Here is a 23,289-nt window from a genome sequence, read left to right on the forward strand (position 1 = left end):
GCGTGGTCCCATGGTGTTTATACTTGTGTCCTATTGTTTGTACAGATGAACGTGGTACCTGCAGGCATTTGGAAATTGCTCCTAAGGATGAACCAGACTTGTGGAGCTCTACAGTCTTTCTTTTTTCCCCCCATGATGCCAAGCACAGAGACACTGAGTTTGAAGGTAGGCCTTGAAATACATCCACAGGTACACCTCAAGATGCTTCTAAAGCCATGATGTAATTTTCTGGAATTGTCCAAGCTGGTTAGAGGCACAGTCAACTGAGTGTATGTAATCTTCTGACCCACTGGAATTGTGAATTATAAGTGAAATCTGTAAACAATTGTTGGGAAAATGACTGTGTCATGCACAAAGTAGATGTCCTAACCGACTTGCCAAAACTATAGTTTGTTAACAAGAAATTTGTGGAGTGGTTGAAAAACGAGTTTTAATGACTTCAACCTAAGTTTATGTAAACTTCCGACTTCAACTGTACTTTTTCAAATTACCGCCTATGAGCTAGAATTGGAATCTTTAACTGTGCTAATGCAGATTTTTTTTAAAGCAGTGATGGAGAGCACTGCATAATACGGTGATCTTAGCAAATGAGGCATTTTTGGTAAGTACTTGGGGGCAGCCATCTTTATGCATGTCCACTATTATTTGGTGACAGCCAAGGGATATGAAAGATTCAGAAATGTAATTTCTCCTTTTTATTATAGTAGGCTTAGTAAAAGAGAATGAACATTCCTACAGAAATAAAGACACTTGTTTTGTAGCCTATAGAAAAAGATGTCAGCTGAGGAAATGTAGGATTACAAAAATTGTATTCATTTGAAATTAATAGAAATGTGCATTATCTGTCTGTTTAAGTTGAAGACAAATAGGCTCCACGTGTAAATAAACTTACCCTTCACCCCCCCTCCCAAACACACTTTTTAATTTACTTATTTATAAATCTTCAACAAGCTCGAATCCACCTGATGTTATGTCATCAAATGCCCGTTGAAAAAAATTGACTCTCGATGAAGATAGATATCTTCTGAGTCCATTCATTCTGCCTTCTTTATAGAGGGAGGTGAGACTTCCAGGGGGTCATTCTCTTCCTTGTATCCCCCCTCTGCAGTGTCCGAGGGGCCCAATTTATATCTGCCCTGCAGGTGCCCCCCATAGAGCCCTCCTAGCACTAGCACACAAACACACACAGCCAGGAGAAATGATACTGCCACCAATTCACTGTGGTAATTCTTGGCTGTTAAGGGTTCATTGTGGTTGACAATGTCTTCTGGTTTCTCACTGCTGGACTGGGGGTCTGGGGTCATATCCTCTGGCTTCTCAATACTGGAATTGGTGTCTGGAGTCTTGTCCTCTAGATTCTCAGTCGTGGACTGTGTGTCTGGAGTCTTGTTGGTTGTGGTTACGTCTGTGGTGATGACTGGATCCTCCCCAAAGTTAATGAGGGTTAGCTTCTCAGTGTCGCTTGGAATCTCCATCATAGTGGTCATCTGGTCTTTAGTCTCTGTGGTGGTGATCCGAATTTGAACGGCTGGAGTATCAATGGCCTGAGGAGAGACACTCTGTCTCACAGTGTAGATAGCTGCTGTCTCCTCATAACCCCTCTCAACAGAGATGCAATGGTAGATTCCGAAGGTGTCAGGTGTGGCCATGAAGACCAGATTCTCATCTCCAGAGTGAAAGAAGAGGTGGTGGGGCAGAGCGCTAGCTTTGGCGGACTTCCAACTCAGGGTTGCCAGATTGGAGGATCTGGAACACTTCAACCTCACTACTTCATTTAGCTGTGCGTACACCTCCACTGGGGATAGAATGTGAGCACAGACAAATTAGTGAGTTATACATACTATAGAGCACTCAATGCTTAAATGTTTTTTTACTGGTTTTATTACTTTATAATCCCAATACACTTGTGTCTAATTGTAGTGATCACCTAGCAGAGGTTTAGCTGTGAGGGAACCTTGACACTCCTTCATCACGTTGCCATGCTCCACATCCTGCCGTCTGACAGCAACAACACATACAAATGCAAAGATGGAGTGAGAGATGGAAAGGTAGGAGAGAGAGAGGAATGTCCATTAATATTGGTGCCCTGACTGTTCTCTTCATTGCACAAACGCATGCATGAGTACTAGGCTGGGATGTCATCGATTTTACAATTTTTTATAAAAAAAGTAAATAATGAATGGAAATGCCACGGGGAACCATCAGTATGTGGAGGCCAGTGATTAATCTAAAGATCTAAATATGTACTCACGCATTGGCTGGAATGGCAGACACACTGGCACAGTGTCCACTAGCAGGGTCCCAGCCACAGAGGGGGTCTCGTGCCAAAACACACTGGGCGCAGCTCTTATAGGATGAGCACTGGGATACAGGCACCTGGGTCACCCCTTCAGAGGTCCCCACATAAAGCACACCCTGCGATAGGAGGAACAGGCATCAAAGGGCTTTAGTGGATGAAAGGCCACAGACAGTATACAGAGAGATGCCATTTGAAAACATGTATTGACAAAAGTTAAGATTGAACAAATGTGTACCTTGGAGGTGGAGAGAAGTATGTTTTTCACCAGCTGTGGTTGTCTGAACACTTGGATCTCCTCTATGATGTGGGTATCCTTGTTCAACAGCACAGCTTTGTGGAGAAACCCAGACTCTGACCAAGAGAAGAGTGAAAGACAAAAGTTGCAAACAAAATAAAATGTGCTGGGACAAAATTATCTGCCATCAAATTTGGGATGGGAGTTGTATCACCACATGAGCAATCGGACAGAAGTTTACAGACCAAGATTGAAGAGCAATGTCCAAATTAAAAATAACTATGACACACCACTAAGCAGGAAGAGTATGGTGTAGTCCTGTCCATTGGCCGCTTTTGTCCGTAGTGCAGCAATCCGACTGTAGCGCTGGTCAGGGGAGTTGAGAACTGGTGCACTGCCTATCGGACGCACACTTCCACTGGCTAGGAAACTTTCCTTGACTGCCATTAGAGTGGTGTCTGAGGCATTGGCCAACCCACACTGTCAACAAAAAGGCCATAAACTCAGTCATTACAATTGCCATGAGGGAAACAAAGGGGTTAAAGAGGATTTGGTCACTAGGCTAATTGCACAAGTCCACAAATTAACAACTACAGTGGGGAGAACGAGTATTTGATACACTGCCGATTTTGCAGGTTTTCCTACTTACAAAGCATGTAGAGGTCTGTCATTTTTTATCATAGGTACACTTCAACTGTGAGAGACGGAAGCTAAAACAAAAATTCAGAAAATCACATTGTATGATTTTTAAGTAATTAATTTGCATTTTATTGAATGACATAAGTATTTGATACATCAGAAAAGCAGAACTTAATATTTGGTACATAAACCTTTGTTTGCAATTACAGAGATCATACGTTTCCTGTAGTTCTTGACCAGGTTTGCACACACTGCAGCAGGGATTTTGGCCCACTCCTCCATACAGACCTTCTCCAGATCCTTCAGGTTTCGGGGCTGTCGCTGGGCAATACAGACTTTCAGCTCCCTCCAAGGATTTTCTATTGGGTTCAGGTCTGGAGACTGGCTAGGTCACTCCAGTACCTTGAGATGCTTCTACGGAAACACTCCTTAGTTGCCCTGGCTGTGTGTTTCGGGTCGTTGTCATGCTGGAAGACCCAGCCACGACCCATCTTCAATGCTCTTACTGAGGGAAGGAGGTTGTTGGCCAAGGTCTCGCGATACATGGCCCCATCCATCCTCCCCTCAATACGGTGCAGCATCCCCAAAGAATGATGTTTCCACCACTCCATGCTTCACGGTTGGGATGGTGTTCTTGGGGTTGTACTCATCCTTCTTCTTCCTCCAAACACGGCGAGTGGAGTTTAGACCAAAAAGCTCTACTTTTGTCTCATCAGACCACATGACCTTCTCCCATTCCTCCTCTGGATCAACCAGATGGTCATTGGCAAACTTCAGACGGGCCTGGACATGCGCTGGCTTGAGCAGGGGGACCTTGCGTGCGCTGCAGGATTTTAATCCATGACGGCGTAGTGTGTTAATGGTTTTCTTTGAGACAAATCTTTGAGACTGTGGTCCCAGCTCTCTTCAGGTCATTGACCAGGTCCTGCCATGTAGTTCTGGGCTGATCCCTCACCTTCCTCATGATCATTGATGCCCCATGAGGTGAGATCTTGCATGGCGCCCCAGACCGAGGGTGATTGACCATCATCTTGAACTTCTTCCATTTTCTAATAATTGCGCCAACAGTTGTTGCCTTCTCACCAAGCTGCTTTTTTTAACATATTTTTTTTAACCTTTATTTAACTAGGCAAGTCAGTTAAGAACAAATTCTTATTTTCAATGACAGCCTAGGAACAGTGGGTTAACTGCCTGTTCAGGGGCAGAACAACAGATTTGTTCCTTGTCAGCTCGGGGGTTTGAACTTGCAACCTTCCGGTTACTAGTTCAACGCTCTAACCACTAGGCTACCCTGCCTATTGTCCTGTAGCCCATCCCATGCTTGTGCAGGTCTACAATTTTTTCACTGATGTCCTTACACAGCTCTCTGGTCTTGGCCATTGTGGAGAGGTTGGAGTCTGTTTGATTGAGTGTGTGGACAGGTGTCTTTTATACAGGTAACGAGTTCAAACAGGTCCAGTTAATACAGGTTATGAGTGGAGAACAGGAGGGATTCTTTTAAAAAACGAACAGGTCTGTGAGAGGCGGAATTCTTACTGGTAGGTAGGTGATCAAATACTTATGTCATGCAATAAAATGCCAATGAATTACTTAAAAATCATACAATGTGATTTTCTGGATTAATTACAGACCTCTACATGCTTTGTAAGTAGGAAAACCTGCAAAATATAGCCACTGCAAAAAAATAGGTAAACCATGAGAATGGATCCTTATAAAGGATATTGTTCTCAACCCTGCCCATATGCCCTAATCTACCCTGAGAATACAAACATTAAGAACACCTGCTCTTTCCATGACATAAACTGACCAGGTGAAAGCTATGATCCCTTATTGATGTCACTTGTTAAATCCACTTCAATCAGTGTAGATGAAGGGGAGGAGAAAGGTTAAAGAAGGATTTTAAAGCCTTGAGACAATTGTAATATGTATGGTGTATGTGTGCCATTCAGAGGGTGAATTGGCAAGACAAAGGATTTAAATGCCTTTGAACGGGGCATGGTAGTAGGTGCCAGGCGCACCGGTTTGTGTCAAGAACTGCAACGCTGCTGGGTTTTTCACGCTCAACATTTTCCCATGTATATCAAGAATGTTCCACCACTCAAAGGACATCCAGCCAACTTGACCCAACTTTGGAAAGCACTGGGGCAAAGACGCTTTTTGAAAATTGTAGAGTCCTTGCTGCAATGAATTGAGGCTGTTCTGAGGGCAAAAGCGGGGGGGTGCAACTCAATATTAGGAAGGTGTTCTTAATGTTTGGTAAACTCAGTGTATACTTCTACAGTATAGGATTGGCCCATCCACACCTTGCCCAGGTTGCTACTCTTGTCCATGCGAGGACTCCATTGGTGGTTTTGGAATATCTTGTAGTTCCCAGCAAACACATATTTGATGTCCCCAAGCCGAAAGGCACACACAGCAGACTGCCCTGAAGCCACTGACCTGGGAGTGGAAGGGGAGAGAGGAGATATAGACAGAGGGTAGGAGGCCAGCAGGAAAGAGAGATGTGAAAGAGGGGGCAGAACCATATAAAAAACTATTTTGTGAGAAAGTTAACCCAAATATTGGCACAATTGTTTGGTCATGTCATTAGACCTCCAGACATCTCATCTTACATGTGCAGGAATAAAATGCTCACCATTGGGATGTGAAGATACCATAGAAAATAATATCTTGTGTGGAGTAGCCCTCTGATGGAGTGAGGGTGAACACATCCTGGATGATATTGAAAGGCAGCTCTTTGGGAGGCCGGCAGAGAAGTTCGGCTTTAGCAAAGGAAGTCCAGCGGTTCTGCAGGATGCGCTCTCCCCCACTGTCATCCTGACGCACCCACGGACAACATATTTGTTTAGTAATAATCATGACATGGTTCACTTTTTGGGGCACTCTGTTTTGAGAGTGTTCTGAATACACCTCTGGCCTTTTACAGTGCCTTCAGAAAACACCCTTGGACTTTTTCCACATTTGGTTGCGTTACTGCCTGAATTTACTGCCACAATACCCCATAATATCAATGGAATTACAGTGAGCTCCAAAAGTATTGGGACATTGACATTTGTTGTTGTTTTGGCTCCGTACTCCAGCACTTTGGATTTTAAATTATTCAATGACTATGAGGTTAAAGTGCAGACTGTTATATTTAATTTGAGGGTATTTTCACGTCAACCGTTTAGAAATTATAGCACGTAATTACCTAGTCTTCCCGTTTTAGGGGACCAAAGGTATTGGGACAAATTCACTTGTGTATTAAAGTAGTCAGAAATGTAGTATTTGGTCCCAAATTCATGGCACACAATGATTACATCAAGCTTGTGACTTTACAAACTTGTTGGATGCATTGGCTGTTTTTTTCGTTATGTTTAAGATTATTTTGTGCCCAATGGAAATATAAATAATGTATTGTGCCATTTGAGTCACTGTTATTGTACAGTACATAAGAATAGAATGTTTCTAAACACTTCTACATTAATGTGGATGCTAGCATGATTACAGATAGCCCTGAATGAAGTGTATAATGATTAGTGAGAAAGTTGGATGCACAAATATCATAACCCCAAGACATGCTAACTTCTGTATTTGTTGTCTTAAGGGGGAAGATGTTACAGCCTTTGGTTTTTCCATGGATGTTTTGAGGTTGGACTTTAGCTCGTCAGCACATAGGGCGTACTGATTGCTGTCATCTCGTTAGTCAGTATGTTTTACACCTGTGCTGGCTTGTCCATTTTGTTAGTCGGAAGGTGTTTCAACTGAGCTGGCCCATGTGCTATTTAAGAGTGGCTGGCCCAGTACTCCAGTTGTCTTGATAGATGTGGAGGGTTAACACCTTTAGTTGCGTTAGGATGTTTTGGCGGGTATGATATTTGTGCATCTGTAACTTTCACTCATCATTATTCATGATTCTGTACCCCACACATACAATTATCTGTTAGGTCCCTCAGTCGAGCACTGATTTTCAAACACAGATTCTACCACAAAGACCAGGGCGGTTTTCCAATGCCTCACAAAGAAGGGTCCTATTTGTACAGTTGAAGTTTACATACACCCTCCTGCAGCAAAGCACCCCCACAACATGATGTTGTGCTTCACGGTTGGAATGGTGTTCTTCGGATTACAAGCATCCCCCTTTTTCCTCCAAACATAACGATGGTAATTATGGCCAAACAGTTCTATTTTTGTTTCATTAGACCAGAGGACATTTCTCCAAAAAGTACGATCTTTGTCCCCATGTGCAGTTGCAAACCGTAGTCTGGCTTTTTTTATGGCGGTTTTGGAGCAGTGGCTTCTTCCTTGCTGAGCGGCCTTTCAGGTTATATCGATATAGATACTTTTGTACCTGTTTCCTCCAGCATCTTCACAAGGACCTTTGCTGTTGTTCTGGGATTGATTTTCACTTTTCGCACCAAAGTACGTTAATCTCTAGGAGACAGAACACGTCTCCTTCCTGAGCGGTATGATGGCTGCATGGTCCCATGGTGTTTATACTTGCGTGCTATTGTTTGTAAAGATGAATGTGGTACATTCAGGCCTTTGGAAATTTCTCCCTAGGATGAACCAGACTTGTGGAGGTCTACAATTTGTTTCTGCGGTCTTGGCTGTTTCTTTTGATTTTCCGATTATGTCAACCAAAGAGGCACTGAGTTTGAAGGTAGGCCTTGAAATGCATCCACAGGTACACCTCCAATTGACTAAAATTATGTCAATTAGCCTATCAGAAGCTTCTAGAGCCATGACATAATTTTTGGGAATTTTCCAAGCTGTTTAAAGGCACAGTCAACTTAGTATATGTACACTTCTGACCCACTGGAATTGTGATACTGTGAATTTTAAGTGAAATAATCTGTCTGTAAACAATTGTTGGAAAAATTACTTACCGATTTGCCCAAACTATAGTTTGTTTACAATAAATTTGTGGAGTGGTTGAAAAATGAGTTTTAATGACTCCAACCTAAGTGTATGTAAACTTCCGACTTCAACTGTAGATGGGTAAAAAATAAATGGACAAAGGATGGTGGTGGCTGCATCATGTTATGGGTATGCTTGTCATTGGCAAGAATTAGGGAGTTCTTTTGTTGGATAAAAATAAATAGAATAGAGCTAAGCACAGGCAACATCCTAGAGGAAAATCTGGTTCAGTCTGCTTTCCAACTCTGGGAGACAAATTCACCTTGCAGCAGGGCAATTACCTAAAACAGAAGGCCAAATATACACTGGCGTTGCTTACCAAGACGACATTGAATGTTCCCGAGTGGCCTAGTTACAGTTTTGACTTAAAATGACTGTCTCACAATGATCAACAACCAACTTGACAGAGTTTGAAGAATTAAAAAAATAATAATGTGCAAATGTTTAATAATCCAGGTGTGCAAAGCTCTTAGAGACTTACCCAGAAAGATTCACAGCTGTAATCACTGCCAAAGGGGATTCTAACATGTATTGACTCGGGTGTGAATACTTACGTAAATTAGACATTTCTGTATTTTATTTTCAATAAATTTGGAAAAATGTCTAAAAACATGTTTTCACTTTATCATTATGGAGTATTGTGGGTAGATTGGTGAGAAAATGTCATTTCAACCCATTTTGAATTCAGGCTGTAACACAACAAAATGTGGACTAAGTCAAGGTGTATGAATACTTTCTGAAGGCACTGTAAATACTCTCCTGTCAGTAATGACAGAGGAAGCAGTCACATTTCTGCCTTGTGAAAAAGAGAAGTTGCATCTCGGGGGTTCTCATATCCTTCTGAGTAAATCTGTGCATAGGAGAATGGGGAGGGACACTGGCCTACCATTCTACCAGGCTTAGGGGGCAATGTTATATTCAATGAGGATTTCTTTTCCAATTCATTAACTGGATTAATGTTAATTTCTCCTATATTAAATGGAATCGAAGCCCCATCCTGTTACCTACCTTGCAGACCTGGGCTACCCGCGCTACTTTGAACTCATCCAGGAAGCTGTACTCATTTCCAACTTCACTGAAGAAGAAGTACACCTTCCCCTCGCTGGTGTCAGATGCGGAACTGACGAAAGTGGGCTCTGAAATTAAGGAAATTACACAAACATCTATTCAAGCACAGACGGGTAATACACAACATGGTATGCGGACACCCCTTCGAATTAGTGGATTTGGCTATTTCAGCCACACCGGTTGCTGACAGGTGTGTAAAATTGAGCACACAGCCATGCAATCTCCATAGACAAACATTGGCAGTAGAATGGCCCATACTGAAGAGCTCAGTGACTTTCAAAGTGGCACTGTCATAGGATGCTAACAAGTCAGTTTGTCAAATTTCTGCCCTGCTAGGCCTGTCCCGGTCAGTGCTGTTATTTTGAAGTGGACACGTTTAGGAGCAACAACGGCTCAGCCACAAAGTAGGTAGGCCACACAAGCTCACAGAATGGGAGTGCTGAAGCGTGTTGCTCGTACAAATCGTCTGCCCTCGTTTGCAACACTCACCACCGAGTTCCAAACTGCCTATGGAAGCAACATCAGCAAAATAGCTGTTCGTTGGGAGCTTCATGAAATGGGTTTCAATGGCCCAGAAGCCGCAATACCAAGCATTGGCTGGCATGGTGTATATCTTGCCGCCATTGGACTGGAGCAGTGGAAACGCATTCTCTGGAGTGATGAGTCACTCTTCACCATCTGGCAGTCCAAAGGACGAATCTGGGTTTGGCGGATGCCAGGAAAACGCTGCCTGCTCAAATGAATAGTGCCAAATGTAAAGTTTGATGGATGAGGAATAATGGACTGGCGCTGTTTTTCATGGCTTGGGCTAGGCCCCTTAGTTGCAATGAAAGAAAATCTTAACGCTACGGCATACAATGACCTTCTAGACATTTCTGTGCTTCCAACTTTGTGGCAACAGTTGGGGGAAGGCCCTTTTTTTGTTTCAGCATGACAATTCCCACGTGCACAAAAACATTCTTTCTAGATAGGTGTGGAAGAACTTGGCTGCCCTGCACAGAGCCCTGACCTCATTCACATCGAACACCTTTGGGATGAATTGGAACGCTGACTGCAAACCAGGCCTAATTGTCCAATATCAGTGTCCAACCTCACTAATGCTCGTGGCTGAATGGAAGCAAGTCCCTGCAGCGCTGTTCCAACATCTAGTGGAAAGCCTTCCCAGAAGCGTGGAGGCTGTTCTAGCAGCTAAGGAGGGACCACCTCCATATTAATGCCAATGATTTTGTCATGAGATGTTCAAAGAGCAGGTCTCCACTTACTTTTAGATATTGAGTGTAACTATTTTCTTGCCAATTCAACAGTTGCAAAATCAGTGAATGTAGAAGAGTTCAAATAACAATCAAAGTTTGACATGTTGATATATTTAGTAATTCTAGTCAACAGGGTATCGAGCACAGAGCCCTGGGGGACACCAGTTGCTTATGTTCTGTTTCTTGAGCTGAAGCTAACACAAAGGTGTATGTTGAATTTGTATAGAGCTCGCCAGCTTGTAGTCCTAAAAATTGGAAATAAGTTACCTCTGGTATGTTTGGCCATTCCTATGGGGGAAATTAATGGGGAAAGAATGGGGTTTTGGGATAAACTTATAAATTAGGTCTGAGGTTAACACACGCTTAGGAGATCTTATAAGTTTTGTTATATGAGATATTATCAGTCAGTTTACATGACCTTTTATGAATTATGAAGACTTTGTGTTTGTTTTGAATACATAACTGACTCAAAATTCACAATCTTCATCAGCTAATGTAACTTTTTTATCTCATAGAACAAAACATGTAAGATCTCCTAAGCCTGTGTTTAACCCCATGAAAAAATACAGTATTTACTTTAGAAATCTATAGTAAACTATAATATTCTGTAGAATACTATACTACACACTGTAGTATCCCACGATTGTGTAGTGTTTACTATAGAATGTTGTAGTATACTGTCAAATACCATAGTAAATACTACAGTAGTATCCGGAAAAACACTACACTTTAACTATAGTAAATACTAAAGTATTCATTTAGCATATCTCCATTCCCTTCCCCCATATCCTGTTTTGTGCCACCCATAAGTAACAAAACCAACAGGCCTCCCGAGTGGCACAGTGGTCTAAGGCATCGCAGTGCTAGCTGTGCCACTAGAGATTCTGGGTTTGAGTCCAGGCTCTGTCGCAGCCGGCCGCGACCAGGAGACCCAGCGTCATCCGGGTTAGCGACTCCTGTGGCGGGCCGGGCGCAGTGCACGCTGACACAGTCACGCTGGCTTCCGGGTTAAGTGGGCATTGTGTAAAGAATCAGTGCGACTTGGTTGTGTTGTGTTTTGGAGGACGCATGGCTCTCGAACATTCGCCTCTCCCGAGTCCGTACGCGATGAGACAAGACTAACTACGAATTGGATACCACGAAAATGGGGCGGGTAAAAAAAAATATATATATATATATATATATATATATATATATATATATATATATAGAATAGACTATAAACTCAGCAAAAAAGAAACATCCCTTTTTCAGGACCTTGTCTTTCAAAGGTAATTTGTAAAAATCCAAATAACTTCACAGATCTTCATTATAAAGGGTTTAAACACTGTTTCCCATGCTTGTTCAATGAACCATAAACAATTAATGAAAATGCACCTGTGGAACGGTCGTTAAGACACTAACAGCTTACAGACAGTAGGCAATTAAGGTCACAGTTATGAAAACGTAGGACACTAAAGAAGCCTTTCTACTGACTCTGAAAAACACCAAAAGAAAGATGCCCAGGGTCCCTGCTCATCTGCATGAACGTGCCTTAGGCATGCTGCAAGGAGGCATGAAGACTGCAGATCTGGCCAGGGCAATAAATTGCAACGTCTGTACTGTGAGACTCCTAAGACAGCACCACAGGGAGTCAGGACGGACAGCTGATCGTCCTCGCAGTGGCAGACCACGTGTAACAGCACAGGTACAGGATGGCAACAACAACTGCCTGAGTTACACCAGGAACTCATCATCCCTCCATCAGTGCTCAGACTGTCCGCAATAGGCTGAGAGAGGCTGGACTGAGGGCTTGTAGGCCTGTTGTAAGGCAGGTCCTCACCAGACATCACCGGCAACAACGTCGCCTATGGGCACAAACACACCATCGCTGGACCAGACAGGACTGGCAAAAAGTGCTCTTCACTGATGAGTCGCGGTTTTGTCTCACCAGGGGTGATGGTCGGATTATCATCGAAGGCTTTTATACACAGAGGCCTGTACTCTGGAGTGGGATTGATTTGGAGGTGGAGGGTCCATCATGGTCTGGGGTGGTGTGTCACAACATCACTGGACTGAGCTTGTTGTCATTGAAGGCAATCTCAACGCTGTGCATTACAGGGAAGACATCCTCCTCCCTCATGTGGTACCCTTCCTGCAGGCTCATCCTGACATGACTCTCCAGCATGACAATGCCACCAGTCATACTGCTCGTTCTGTGCGTGATTTCCTGCAAGACAGGAATGTCAGTGTTCTGCCATGGCCAGCGAAGAGCCCGGATCTCAATCCCATTGAACTATCTGTTTAGACCACAGTCCTACCTACCAACAGGTTATGGAAAATGTGCTCTTTTAGTATTTCTCCAGTAGGTTTCCTCAAGGAGAAAGCCTGCACTACTATGTAAAAGATAAAACAAAAACACAGTAATGTCTGCAAAAACACTACAGTAAATTCTATAGTATACTACATTCTGCAAAAACAGTATAGTAACTACAACAGTATACTACAATCTGCAAAAACACTACATTAATCACTATAGTATATACTACAGTTTTATTTTATTACAGAATTTATACTGTAGTTAACTGTAAATACTACAGTAAATACTACAATATTCACTGTAGTGTGTTTGCTGACTACTACAGTATACTACAGTGAATACTACATTTAAGTCTGCAAAAACACTACAGTGAATACTGTGTACATATACCATAGTATACTATATCATTTTTTAATGTGGGATATCACAGACCTTATCTTCAGCGTTTATCCAAAAATCCTCTAAAACTCCCATTCATTTTCCCATAGGCTTTGGCCAACGAGCAAAGGCGGAGTAAGTGCCAAAAAAAACCCATGTCATTACTATTGCGCTCTATTTGTTTAAGACCACTCACCATTCAAGGTCACTGAGGTATCCTGGCTAACATCTGGGCGACCATCCTTACTGAGATGGCGGGAGACCATTGGTGTCTTACCCCGGAAGTCATTTGTCGTGGCTGTGAAAAGCTCACCATCTATATCAATAGAGAAACATGTTCAAAATTGAGGTATCCGAGTGACGAGAACAAAATACAAAGTAGAGCATTCATTTGGAAGTGTCGGTGTCTTCTTGGCAATTGTCATGTGGCATCGTCACCAAGGCAGTCCACTAATTCAGCTACAATTGGCTCTCCACGTCATCAATCTCACCAACAGAGATGGCTGTGTTTCTTTGATATGGGTTGAACGGGCAGCAACCTTTTCCATTATTGTACTTCCTGGGGACTTTAGCCATGGTGAGAGTGTCTGTGTCCTGAGAGAATGAGAGAGAAAGGAACAGACACATTGAGAGAGGGGAGGAATTATAGGACCATAAGTGGGAAAAAGAAAGAGGGGTCATTAAAAGTGTGTTATAGATTTCATTATCATATAAATACTCTGTCTATCCAAATATGATGTAAATGAGAAGAACAGAAGGCTTTAGGAGAGTCTAGGAGATCTGCAGAGTCTTACCATATAGGTATCATGAGGGTTGTACGCAAATGTTCCACAGGCATACAAGTGGGTGGCATTGATGGGTTGCAGCACTCGCACAAAGTTGGGACAGTCCGTCTGAGGAAAATAAGTACATAGGCAGATATCAAAGAGGTGAGAGTGGTTCTCATGGTTTCTTGTGAAGGCAAGTGTGTGCATTTAAGTGCATGATGACTCAATGAATACCGTTTCTTTCTTGCCCTTAGTGGTACACTCGTGTAGAACATCTGGAGGGGGCTTCCATTCCATCTATAGGAGAAACAGACAGAGAGAATCTTTGTAGACTGTAGGAACCTTTTTATGAACGTATCTCTGATGAAATAAGACAGCTCCCTCTTCCTCTCGAATGTGCCTACCTTAGTCTTCATGGTTATGACATCAGGCTGGCTGACATCCAATGAGAGCACAGCATCTTGTGCCCCTACAAACAGAGTGGAGCCGTCGTCACTTAGCAACAGTGTGGTGGTGTTTTTAATGTCTGGTTGGCTGAATAAGGGAAGAGGTCTCTCTGGGCTTTCTGAAAGGAAAGGCAAATAAAAATGGTATGATTATGATGTATGTTTGTGTGGACCACCAGCTAACACCGGACCATGGGTATTGATACATTCTTCGTTAATTGTGTTTGATACCCTTCCATTTACTCAATAAGCCCCCCAGCAACCACAGCTAAAAACTTACAATGGGGTTCCATAATGTAGCAGCTAGTGCTCACTTTTAGACTGTGAGAGTTGGCTCATATTCTCATCTCTTTTTACCACAACTGTTGTAAAACGGCATACGTACTGTGTATATATAGGTATCCAAACAAAAACTCAGACTATGTGGTCTCACTTTTGAACATGTAGCATTGTGCACAGTTTAATTTTAGATTTTGAGTGGCTTGGCCTTTGAATCTACCATCTTGACATCTCTGATTGTGGTCATTGACTTTCTTGTAAAACTGTATGCAAGCAAATGAGTCACAAAGAGCAAAAAAAAGTGTAGAAATACTGAACTGTAGCTGACGACTGTGTGATCATGCTCTCCGTAGCCGACGTGCGTAAGACCTTTAAACAGGTCAACATACACAAGGCTGCGGGGCCAGGCGGATTACCAGGACGTGTGCTCTGGGCATGTGCTGACCAACTGGAAGGTGTCTTCACTGACATTTTCAACATGTCCCTGATTGAGTCTGTAACACGAACATGTTTCAAGCAGACCACCATAGTCCCTGTGCCCAAGAACACAAAGGCAACCTGCCTAAATGACTACAAACCCGTAGCACTCACGTCCGTAGCCATGAAGTGCTTTGAAAGGTTGGTAATGGCTCACATCAACACCATTATCCCAGAGACCCTAGACCCACTCCAATTTGCATACCGCCCAAACAGATCCACAGATGATGCAATCTCTATTGCACTCCACACTGCCCTTGGACAAAAGACAAAACACTTATGTGAGAATTCTATTCAGCTCAGCGTTCAACACCAAAGCTCATCACTAATCTAAGGATCCTGGGACTTAACACCTCCCTCTGATACTGGACTTCCTGACGGGTCACCCCCAGGTGGTGAGGGTAGGTAGCAACACATCTGCCATGCTGATCCTCAACACTGGAGCTCCACAGGGGTGCGTGCTCAGTACCCTCCTGTACTCCCTGTTCACCCACGACTGCATGGCCAGGCACAACTCCAACACCATCATTAAGTTTGCAGACGACACAACAGTGGTAGGCCTGATCACAGACAACGACGAGACAGCCTGTAGGGAGGAGGTCAGAGACCTGGCCGTGTGGTGCCAGAATAACAACCTATCCCTCAACGTAACCAAGACTAAGGAGATGATTGTGGACTACAGGAAAAGGAGGACCGAGCACGCTCCCATTCTCATCGACGGGGCTGTAGTGGAGCAGGTTGAGTTCCTCGGTGTCCACATCAACAACAAACTAGAATGGTCCAAACACACCAAGACAGTCGTGAAGAGGGCACGACAAAGCCTATTCCCCCTCAGGAAACGAAAAAGATTTGGCATGGGTCCTGAGATCCACAAAAGGTTCTACAGCTGCAACATCGAGAGCGTCCTGACTGGTTGCATCACTGCCTCTGAGCGCAAGGCACTACAGAGGTTAGTGCGTACAGCCCAATACATCACTGTGGCTAAGCTGCCTGCCATCCAGGACAAAAATGCCAAGTCTAGGACAAAAATGCTTCTCCACAGTTTTTACCCCCAAGCCATAAGACTCCTGAACATCTAATCAAATGGCTACCTGGACTATTTGAATTGTGTGCCTCCCCCAACCCCTCTTTTTATGCTGCTGCTACTCTCTGTTTATCATATATGCATAGTCACTTTAACTATACATTCGTGTACATACTACCTCAATTGGGCCGACCAACCAGTGCTCCCACACATTGGCTAACCGGGCTATCTGCATTGTGTCCCGCCACCCACCAACCCCTCTTTTACGCTACTGCTACTCTCTGTTCATCATATATGCATAGTCACTTTAACCATATCTACATGTACATACTACCTCAATCAGCATGACTAACTGGTGTCTGTATGTAGCCTCGCTACTTCTATAGCCTCGCTACTGTATATAGCCTGTCTATTTACTGTTGTTTTATTTCTTTACCTACCTGTTGTTCACCAAACACCTTTTTTGCACTATTGGTTAGAGCCTGTAAGGAAGAATTTCACTGTAAGGTCTGCACCTGTTGTATTCGGCACACGTGACAAATAAACTTTGATTTGGAGAAATAGGGGATATACTTGACCATTTACCTCAAATCTGCAATCCTCCAAGAAGCTAGCCAGAAACTCCAAGAAGCTAGCCAGAAACTAGCCAGAAGCTAGCCCAGAAGCTAACCAGAAGCTAATCAGAAGCTAGTTCAGAAGCTAGTTAACTTCTTTACTGGCAAATCGTTAGTATTCAACTAACCACGGTTTGTGGTCATCAGCTATCCTTTGGCTCGAAAATCTATCGCCAGTTTTGTACGGCGTAGCGCGGCTCCGAACGGAACATACCGGACCAATTTTTCTCTCCATGTCCCTGGATTTCAACTGCTCTCTGGACATTCATACCCGGATCTCACAGCTAGCTAGCTGCTATCCGTGTGACTATCGGCTTTCGTCGATTCCGGAGCAAACATCAATTACTCCGGAGCTAGCCAGGTCAGGAGTGATTGATGGAACTCAGGAGTGAGTTCCATCAATCACTCCTGGGCTGCAGTCACCTATCCGGACCCGTTTTACTGCCTACGCGGAGCCCCACCAGGCCTTCACAACTGGACTGCCGACGTTGTCTACCCGAAGGAGATCCGACTGGCTCCTCCGTCGCGACGTTACCTGAACGCCCATCTGCGGCCTGCTAACCGTTAGCTGTCTTACCGGCTGCTCTCAGAATAGACAATCGGACAATTTATTTATTTTTATTATTATTAGGTTTCTTCTTGGGCCTCTATAACTATATCTATTGTTTTTATTTTTTGTTGATGTGTGATTTGGATTAATCCTCTCTACCACACGGAACCCCACTAATCTACTGACGGAACGCAAGAGGTGGCTAACAACAGACCTCCATCCTATGCTAGCTTGCTACCGATGGCCTGGCTAGCTGTCTAAATCGCCGTGACCCCCAACCAACCTCTCCACTCACTGGACGCTTTTGATCACTCGACTAAGGATGCCTCTCCTTAATGTCAATATGTCTTGTCCATTGCTGTTCTGGTTAGTGTTTATTGGCTTATTTCACTGTAGAGCCTCTAGTCCTGCTCACTATACCTTATCCAACTTATTAGTTCCACCACCCACACATGCAATGACATCTCCTGGTTTCAATGATGTTTCTAGAGACAATATCTCTCTCTTCATCACTCAATACCTAGGTTTACCTCCACTGTATTCACATCCTACCATACCTTTGTCTGTACATTATACCTTGATGCTATTTTATCGCCCCCAGAAACCTCCTTTTACTCTCTGTTCCAGACGTTCTAGACGACCAATTCTTATTGCTTTTAGCCGCACCCTTATTCTTCTCCTCCTATGTTCCTCTGGCGATGTAGAGGTGAATCCAGGCCCTGCAGTGCCTAGCTCCACTCCTATTCCCCAGGTGCTCTCTTTTGATGACTTCTGTAACCGTAATAGCCTTGGTTTCATGCATGTTAACATTAGAAGCCTCCTCCCTAAGTTTGTTCTATTCACTGCTTTAGCACACTCTGCCAACCCGGATGTTCTAGCTGTGTCTGAATCCTGGCTTAGGAAGACCACCAAAAATTCAGAAATTTTAATTCGAAACTACAACATTTTCAGACAAGATAGAACTGCCAAAGGGGGCGGTGTTGCAATCTACTGCAAAGATAGCCTGCAGAGTTCTGTCCTACTATCCAAGTCTGTACCCAAACAATTTGAACTTCTACTTTTAAAAATCCACCTCTCTAAAAACAAGTCTCTCGCCGTTGCCACCTGCTATAGACCACCCTCTGCCCCCAGCTGTGCTCTGGACACCATATGTGAACTGATTGCCCCCCATCTATCTTCAGAGCTCGTGCTGCTAGGCGACCTAAACTGGAACATGCTTAACACCCCAGCCATCCTACAATCTAAACTTGATGCCCTCAATCTCACACAAATTATCAATGAACCTACCAGGTACCCCCCCCAAAGCCTTAAACACAGGCACCCTCATATATATCATCCTAACCAACTTCCCCTCTAAATACACCTCTGCTGTCTTCAACCAAGATCTCAGCGATCACTGCCTCATTGCCTGCATCCATAATGGGTCAGCGGTCAAGCGACCTCCACTCATCACTGTAAAACGCTCCCTGAAACACTTCAGCGAGCAGGCCTTTCTAATCGACCTGGCCCGGGTATCCTGGAAGGATATTGATCTCATCCCGTCAGTAGAGGATGCCTGGATATTTTTTTAAATGCCTTCCTAACAATCTTAAATAAACATGCCCCATTCAAGAAGTTAAGAACCAGGAACAGATATAGCCCTTGGTTCTCCCCAGACCTGACTGCCCTTAACCAACACAAAAACATCCTATGGCGTTCTGCATTAGCATCGAACAGCCCCCGTGATATGCAGCTGTTCAGGGAAGCTAGAAACCGTTATACACAGACAGTTAGAAAAGCCAAGGCTAGCTTTTTCAAGCAGAAATTTGCTTCCTGCAACACTAACTCAAAAAAGTTCTGGGACACTGTAAAGTCCATGGAGAATAAGAACACCTCCTCCCAGCTGCCCACTGCACTGAAGATAGGAAACACTGTCACCACTGATAAATCCACCATAATTGAGAATTTCAATAAGCATTTTTCTATGGCTGGCCATGCTTTCCACCTGGCTACTCCTACCCCGGTCAACAGCACTGCACCCCCAACAGCAACTCGCCCAAGCCTTCCCCATTTCTCCTTCTCCCAAATCCATTCAGCTGATGTTCTGAAAGAGCTGAAAAATCTGGACCCCTACAAATCAGCCGGGCTAGACAATCTGGACCCTTTCTTTCTAAAATTATCTGCCGAAATTGTTGCCACCCCTATTACTAGCCTGTTCAACCTTTCTTTCGTGTCGTCTGAGATTTCCAAAGATTGGAAAGCAGCTGCGGTCATCCCCCTCTTCAAAGGGGGGGACACTCTTGACCCAAACTGCTACAGACCTATATCTATCCTACCATGCCTTTCTAAGGTCTTCGAAAGCCAAGTCAACAAACAGATTACCGACCATTTCGAATCTCACCATACCTTCTCTGCTATGCAATCTGGTTTCAGAGCTGGTCATGGGTGCACCTCAGCCACGCTCAAGGTCCTAAACGATATCTTAACCGCCATCGATAAGAAACATTACTGTGCAGCCGTATTCATTGATCTGGCCAAGGCTTTCAACTCTGTCAATCACCACATCCTCATCGGCAGACTCGACAGCCTTGGTTTCTCAAATGATTGCCTCGCCTGGTTCACCAACTACTTCTCTGATAGAGTTCAGTGTGTCAAATCGGAGGGTCTGCTGTCCGGACCTCTGGCAGTCTCTATGGGGGTGCCACAGGGTTCAATTGTTGGACCGACTCTCTTCTCTGTATACATCAATGAGGTCGCTCTTGCTGCTGGTGAGTCTCTGATCCACCTCTACGCAGACGACACCATTCTGTATACTTCCGGCCCTTCTTTGGACACTGTGTTAACAACCCTCCAGGCAAGCTTCAATGCCATACAACTCTCCTTCCGTGGCCTCCAATTGCTCTTAAATACAAGTAAAACTAAATGCATGCTCTTCAACCGCTACCTGCACCTACCCGCCTGACCAACATCACTACTCTGGACGGCTCTGACTTAGAATACGTGGACAACTACAAATACTTAGGTGTCTGGTTAGAGTGTAAACTCTCCTTCCAGACCCATATCAAACATCTCCAATCCAAAGTTAAATCTAGAATTGGCTTCCTATTTCGCAACAAAGCATCCTTCACTCATGCTGCCAAACATACCCTTGTAAAACTGACCATCCTACCATTCCTCGACTTTGGCGATGTCATTTACAAAATAGCCTCCAATACCCTACTCAACTAATTGGATGCAGTCTATCACAGTGCAATCCGTTTTGTCACCAAAGCCCCATATACTACCCACCATTGCGACCTGTACGCTCTCGTTGGCTGGCCCTCGCTTCATACTCGTCGCCAAACCCACTGGCTCCATGTCATCTACAAGACCCTGCTAGGTAAAGTCCCCCCTTATCTCAGCTCGCTGGTCACCATAGCATCTCCCACCTGTAGCACACGCTCCAGCAGGTATATCTCTCTAGTCACCCCCAAAACCAATTCTTTCTTTGGCCGCCTCTCCTTCCAGTTCTCTGCTGCCAATGACTGGAACGAACTACACAAATCTCTGAAACTGGGAACACTTATCTCCCTCACTAGCTTTAAGCACCAACTGTCAGAGCATCTTACAGATTACTGCACCTGTACATAGCCCACCTATAATTTAGCCCAAACAACTACCTCTTTCCCAACTGTATTTAATTAATTAATTTATTTTGCTCCTTTGCACCCCATTATTTTTATTTCTACTTTGCACATTCTTCCATTGCAAAACTACCATTCCAGTGTTTTATTGTGCTATATTGTATTTACTTTGCCACCATGGCCTTTTTTGCCTTTACCTCCCTTCTCACCTCATTTGCTCACATTGTATATAGACTTGTTTATACTGTATTATTGACTGTATGTTTGTTTTACTCCATGTGTAACTCTGTGTCGTTGTATCTGTCGAACTGCTTTGCTTTATCTTGGCCAGGTCGCAATTGTAAATGAGAACTTGTTCTCAACTTGCCTACCTGGTTAAATAAAGGTGAAATAAATAAATAAATAAATTGTTTTGATTGGGTAACAGCTTGAGGGGAAAAGTAAATGAAGTATGAAAAAATACAATATTGGAAGCCCCATGTAGCATAAACCAACTACAACTGTCACCTGACCTAAACATGTATTATCAGGCAGCCTGTGCTTATAGTGTATTTAAGTGTGTCTGTCCATACAGTCTGTCTGTGGCCTTAATTAGTAGTTCCCAAACTGTGGGGTACAGGCGGAGCGTGGGGGTCCAGCTTTCAACTTACTCTTGAAAGTTGTAATAGTAGAATGCACAAGGTGACATTTTGAAATTGGGTAGTGCATAATCCGTTTTCCTCGTCATGTCTGTCATTGCATACCTTAGAGAGCTATTTATAACTTGTCAGAAATGTCCAGGTCAACTAGCCCATGTCAACTAAAGTGTTTTAACCCAGAGTTTTTTTGCCCAGAGATTCTGTTGGAATGTTTGCGTCACTCAAATGTCACATGAATACACATTACACATGGCAAAATCTATAGAATTGCAAGAAAATTAGCTTTAAAACGGCGACATTTTCTCTTCACCCCATGACAAAAGGGTTAAAATTGCAGGAAATAGGCTTTAAACCTGCTAAATATTCTCTCCGCCAACAAAAGAGGTGTGTGTCATGAACAGTGTGTGTCAAGAACAGTGCTTGTGCCCATAGAAATAGACGTGGCAAGAGCGAGTACAGGGTGGGGGCGAGGGGTGTTCCCCAATGCTGGAAGAGGGGCCTGAGTGAAAAGGTTATGTGCCTTCGTGTCTATTGTGCCATTGTGTTTCATGCCACTGTGGTTTCTTAAGATTTAGAGGAAGAGGCACAAACTGAAATTCAAGTGACATGCATACAGCCACAAGCTATGCGTAGTCGGAACTGTCACGTTCTGACCTTTATTTCCTTTGTTTTGTATTTATTTTAGTATGGTCAGGGCGTGAATTGGGTGGGCAGTCTATGTTTGTTTTTCTATGTTTTGGGGTATTTCTATGTTTCGGCCTAGTATGGTTCTCAATCAGATGCAGGTGTCATTAGTTGTCTCTGATTGAGAATCATACTTAGGTAGCCTGGGTTTCACTGTGTGTTTGTGGGTGATTGTTCCTGTCTCTGTGTTTTGAACCAGATAGGGCTGTTTTTGGTTTTCCACGTTTATTATTTTGTAGTGTTCGTGTTTATCTTTTTTTATTAAACATGAATCAATATAACCACGCTGCGTTTTGGTCCGCCTCTACTTCACCACAAGAAACCCCTTACAGGAACATGTCTCAGCAGTTCAACATGAGGAAGTGTTTTTTCATATTATATCCTGACAAATGATATATTTTCAATGAAATAATATTTGTCTTTCCTGAATGCTGTATCTTTGCAAGATTCACACACAGATGCAAATACATAAAAACCCAGTAAATGGACATGAAAAAACAATAATGAATCAAATGTTCTACTAACCGAGGGGGAAGGAGATCCGTGGAGGTTCCAACCCTAGTGAAGGGGTCAGGAGAAGCCCCAGTAGAGCAGAGAGACTCCAGGCCAGGCTCCCATATGCCATGATGGGGGTGCTCCTCTCAACAGGACCGGCTGGAATACCTGGATGGAGATTGAGGCGGAGGATGTGGAAGGATCTGTTGTTGAAGAGGACTTCCTCATATGAGCACAGTGTGCGTGTTAAATGTGTGCGAGTCTGGCTGTGCTGAGAGCTTTGTTAGACACTTGTGAAAAAGGTGTTGCAATGCTGTGGCCTGCATCGTCTGACTTCCTCTCGTCATCACCATAACACGAAAAGAGTGCCTTTTGCGCCCCTTTGATATTTTAAGTAGAAATTGTGCACCAATATTGAATTTTAAAAGACTGTTACAATAAATAAAGTGCCCTGTTAATATTGACAATATGTAGAATTCAATAAATCAGATTTTTAATATGAATAAAGACTTGCAACCTCTTATTTTAACCCACTTAACTCCAACATTTCTCCAAGTTATCACCATCATCGTAAAGCCATAGTTATTTTGTTGCTTTGACGGTCATATCTGAATATTATTATTAATTTCCTGTGATTAGTGAT

The 23,289-nt window shown here is 43.5% G+C and overlaps 1 protein-coding gene and 1 non-coding gene across 2 annotated transcripts; one reads left to right on the plus strand and one right to left on the minus strand.

Moving 5' to 3' along the window:
* Positions 1-680: 680 nt before the first annotated feature.
* Positions 681-22,921, minus strand: LOC115140973 (semaphorin-4A-like). The gene is made up of 14 exons (XM_029679509.2): positions 22,677-22,921; positions 14,242-14,402; positions 14,072-14,134; positions 13,865-13,963; positions 13,562-13,664; positions 13,267-13,386; positions 9,081-9,208; positions 5,809-5,990; positions 5,477-5,612; positions 2,825-3,014; positions 2,535-2,650; positions 2,252-2,415; positions 1,928-1,998; positions 681-1,795 (listed from the first exon to the last, which is right to left on the minus strand). Exons 1-14 carry the CDS (start codon positions 22,774-22,776, stop codon positions 1,035-1,037), a joined length of 2,394 nt encoding a protein of 797 aa, XP_029535369.1. The 5' UTR covers positions 22,777-22,921; the 3' UTR covers positions 681-1,034.
* LOC115142288 (U7 small nuclear RNA) lies at positions 12,712-12,764 on the plus strand. Its single transcript, XR_003865494.1, has one exon. It is a non-coding gene; the product is annotated as a U7 small nuclear RNA (small nuclear RNA).
* Positions 22,922-23,289: the final 368 nt, after the last annotated feature.

This window comes from Oncorhynchus nerka, linkage group LG14 (assembly GCF_034236695.1).
Source record: "Oncorhynchus nerka isolate Pitt River linkage group LG14, Oner_Uvic_2.0, whole genome shotgun sequence".
Lineage (NCBI taxonomy): Eukaryota > Metazoa > Chordata > Actinopteri > Salmoniformes > Salmonidae > Oncorhynchus > Oncorhynchus nerka.

What these genes read in the sequence shown, in the direction of transcription:
- LOC115140973 (XM_029679509.2), bottom strand. Translation starts at nt 22,776, where the DNA reads ATGGCATATGGGAGCCTGGCCTGGAGTCTCTCTGCTCTACTGGGGCTT. An exon ending in ACGGATCTCCTTCCCCCTCG is followed by an intron (nt 14,403 to 22,676) that starts GTTAGTAGAACA and finishes CTTTCCTTTCAG; the next exon opens with AAAGCCCAGAGAGACCTCTT. An exon ending in ACCCTCATGATACCTATATG is followed by an intron (nt 13,665 to 13,864) that starts GTAAGACTCTGC and finishes TCATTCTCTCAG; the next exon opens with GACACAGACACTCTCACCAT.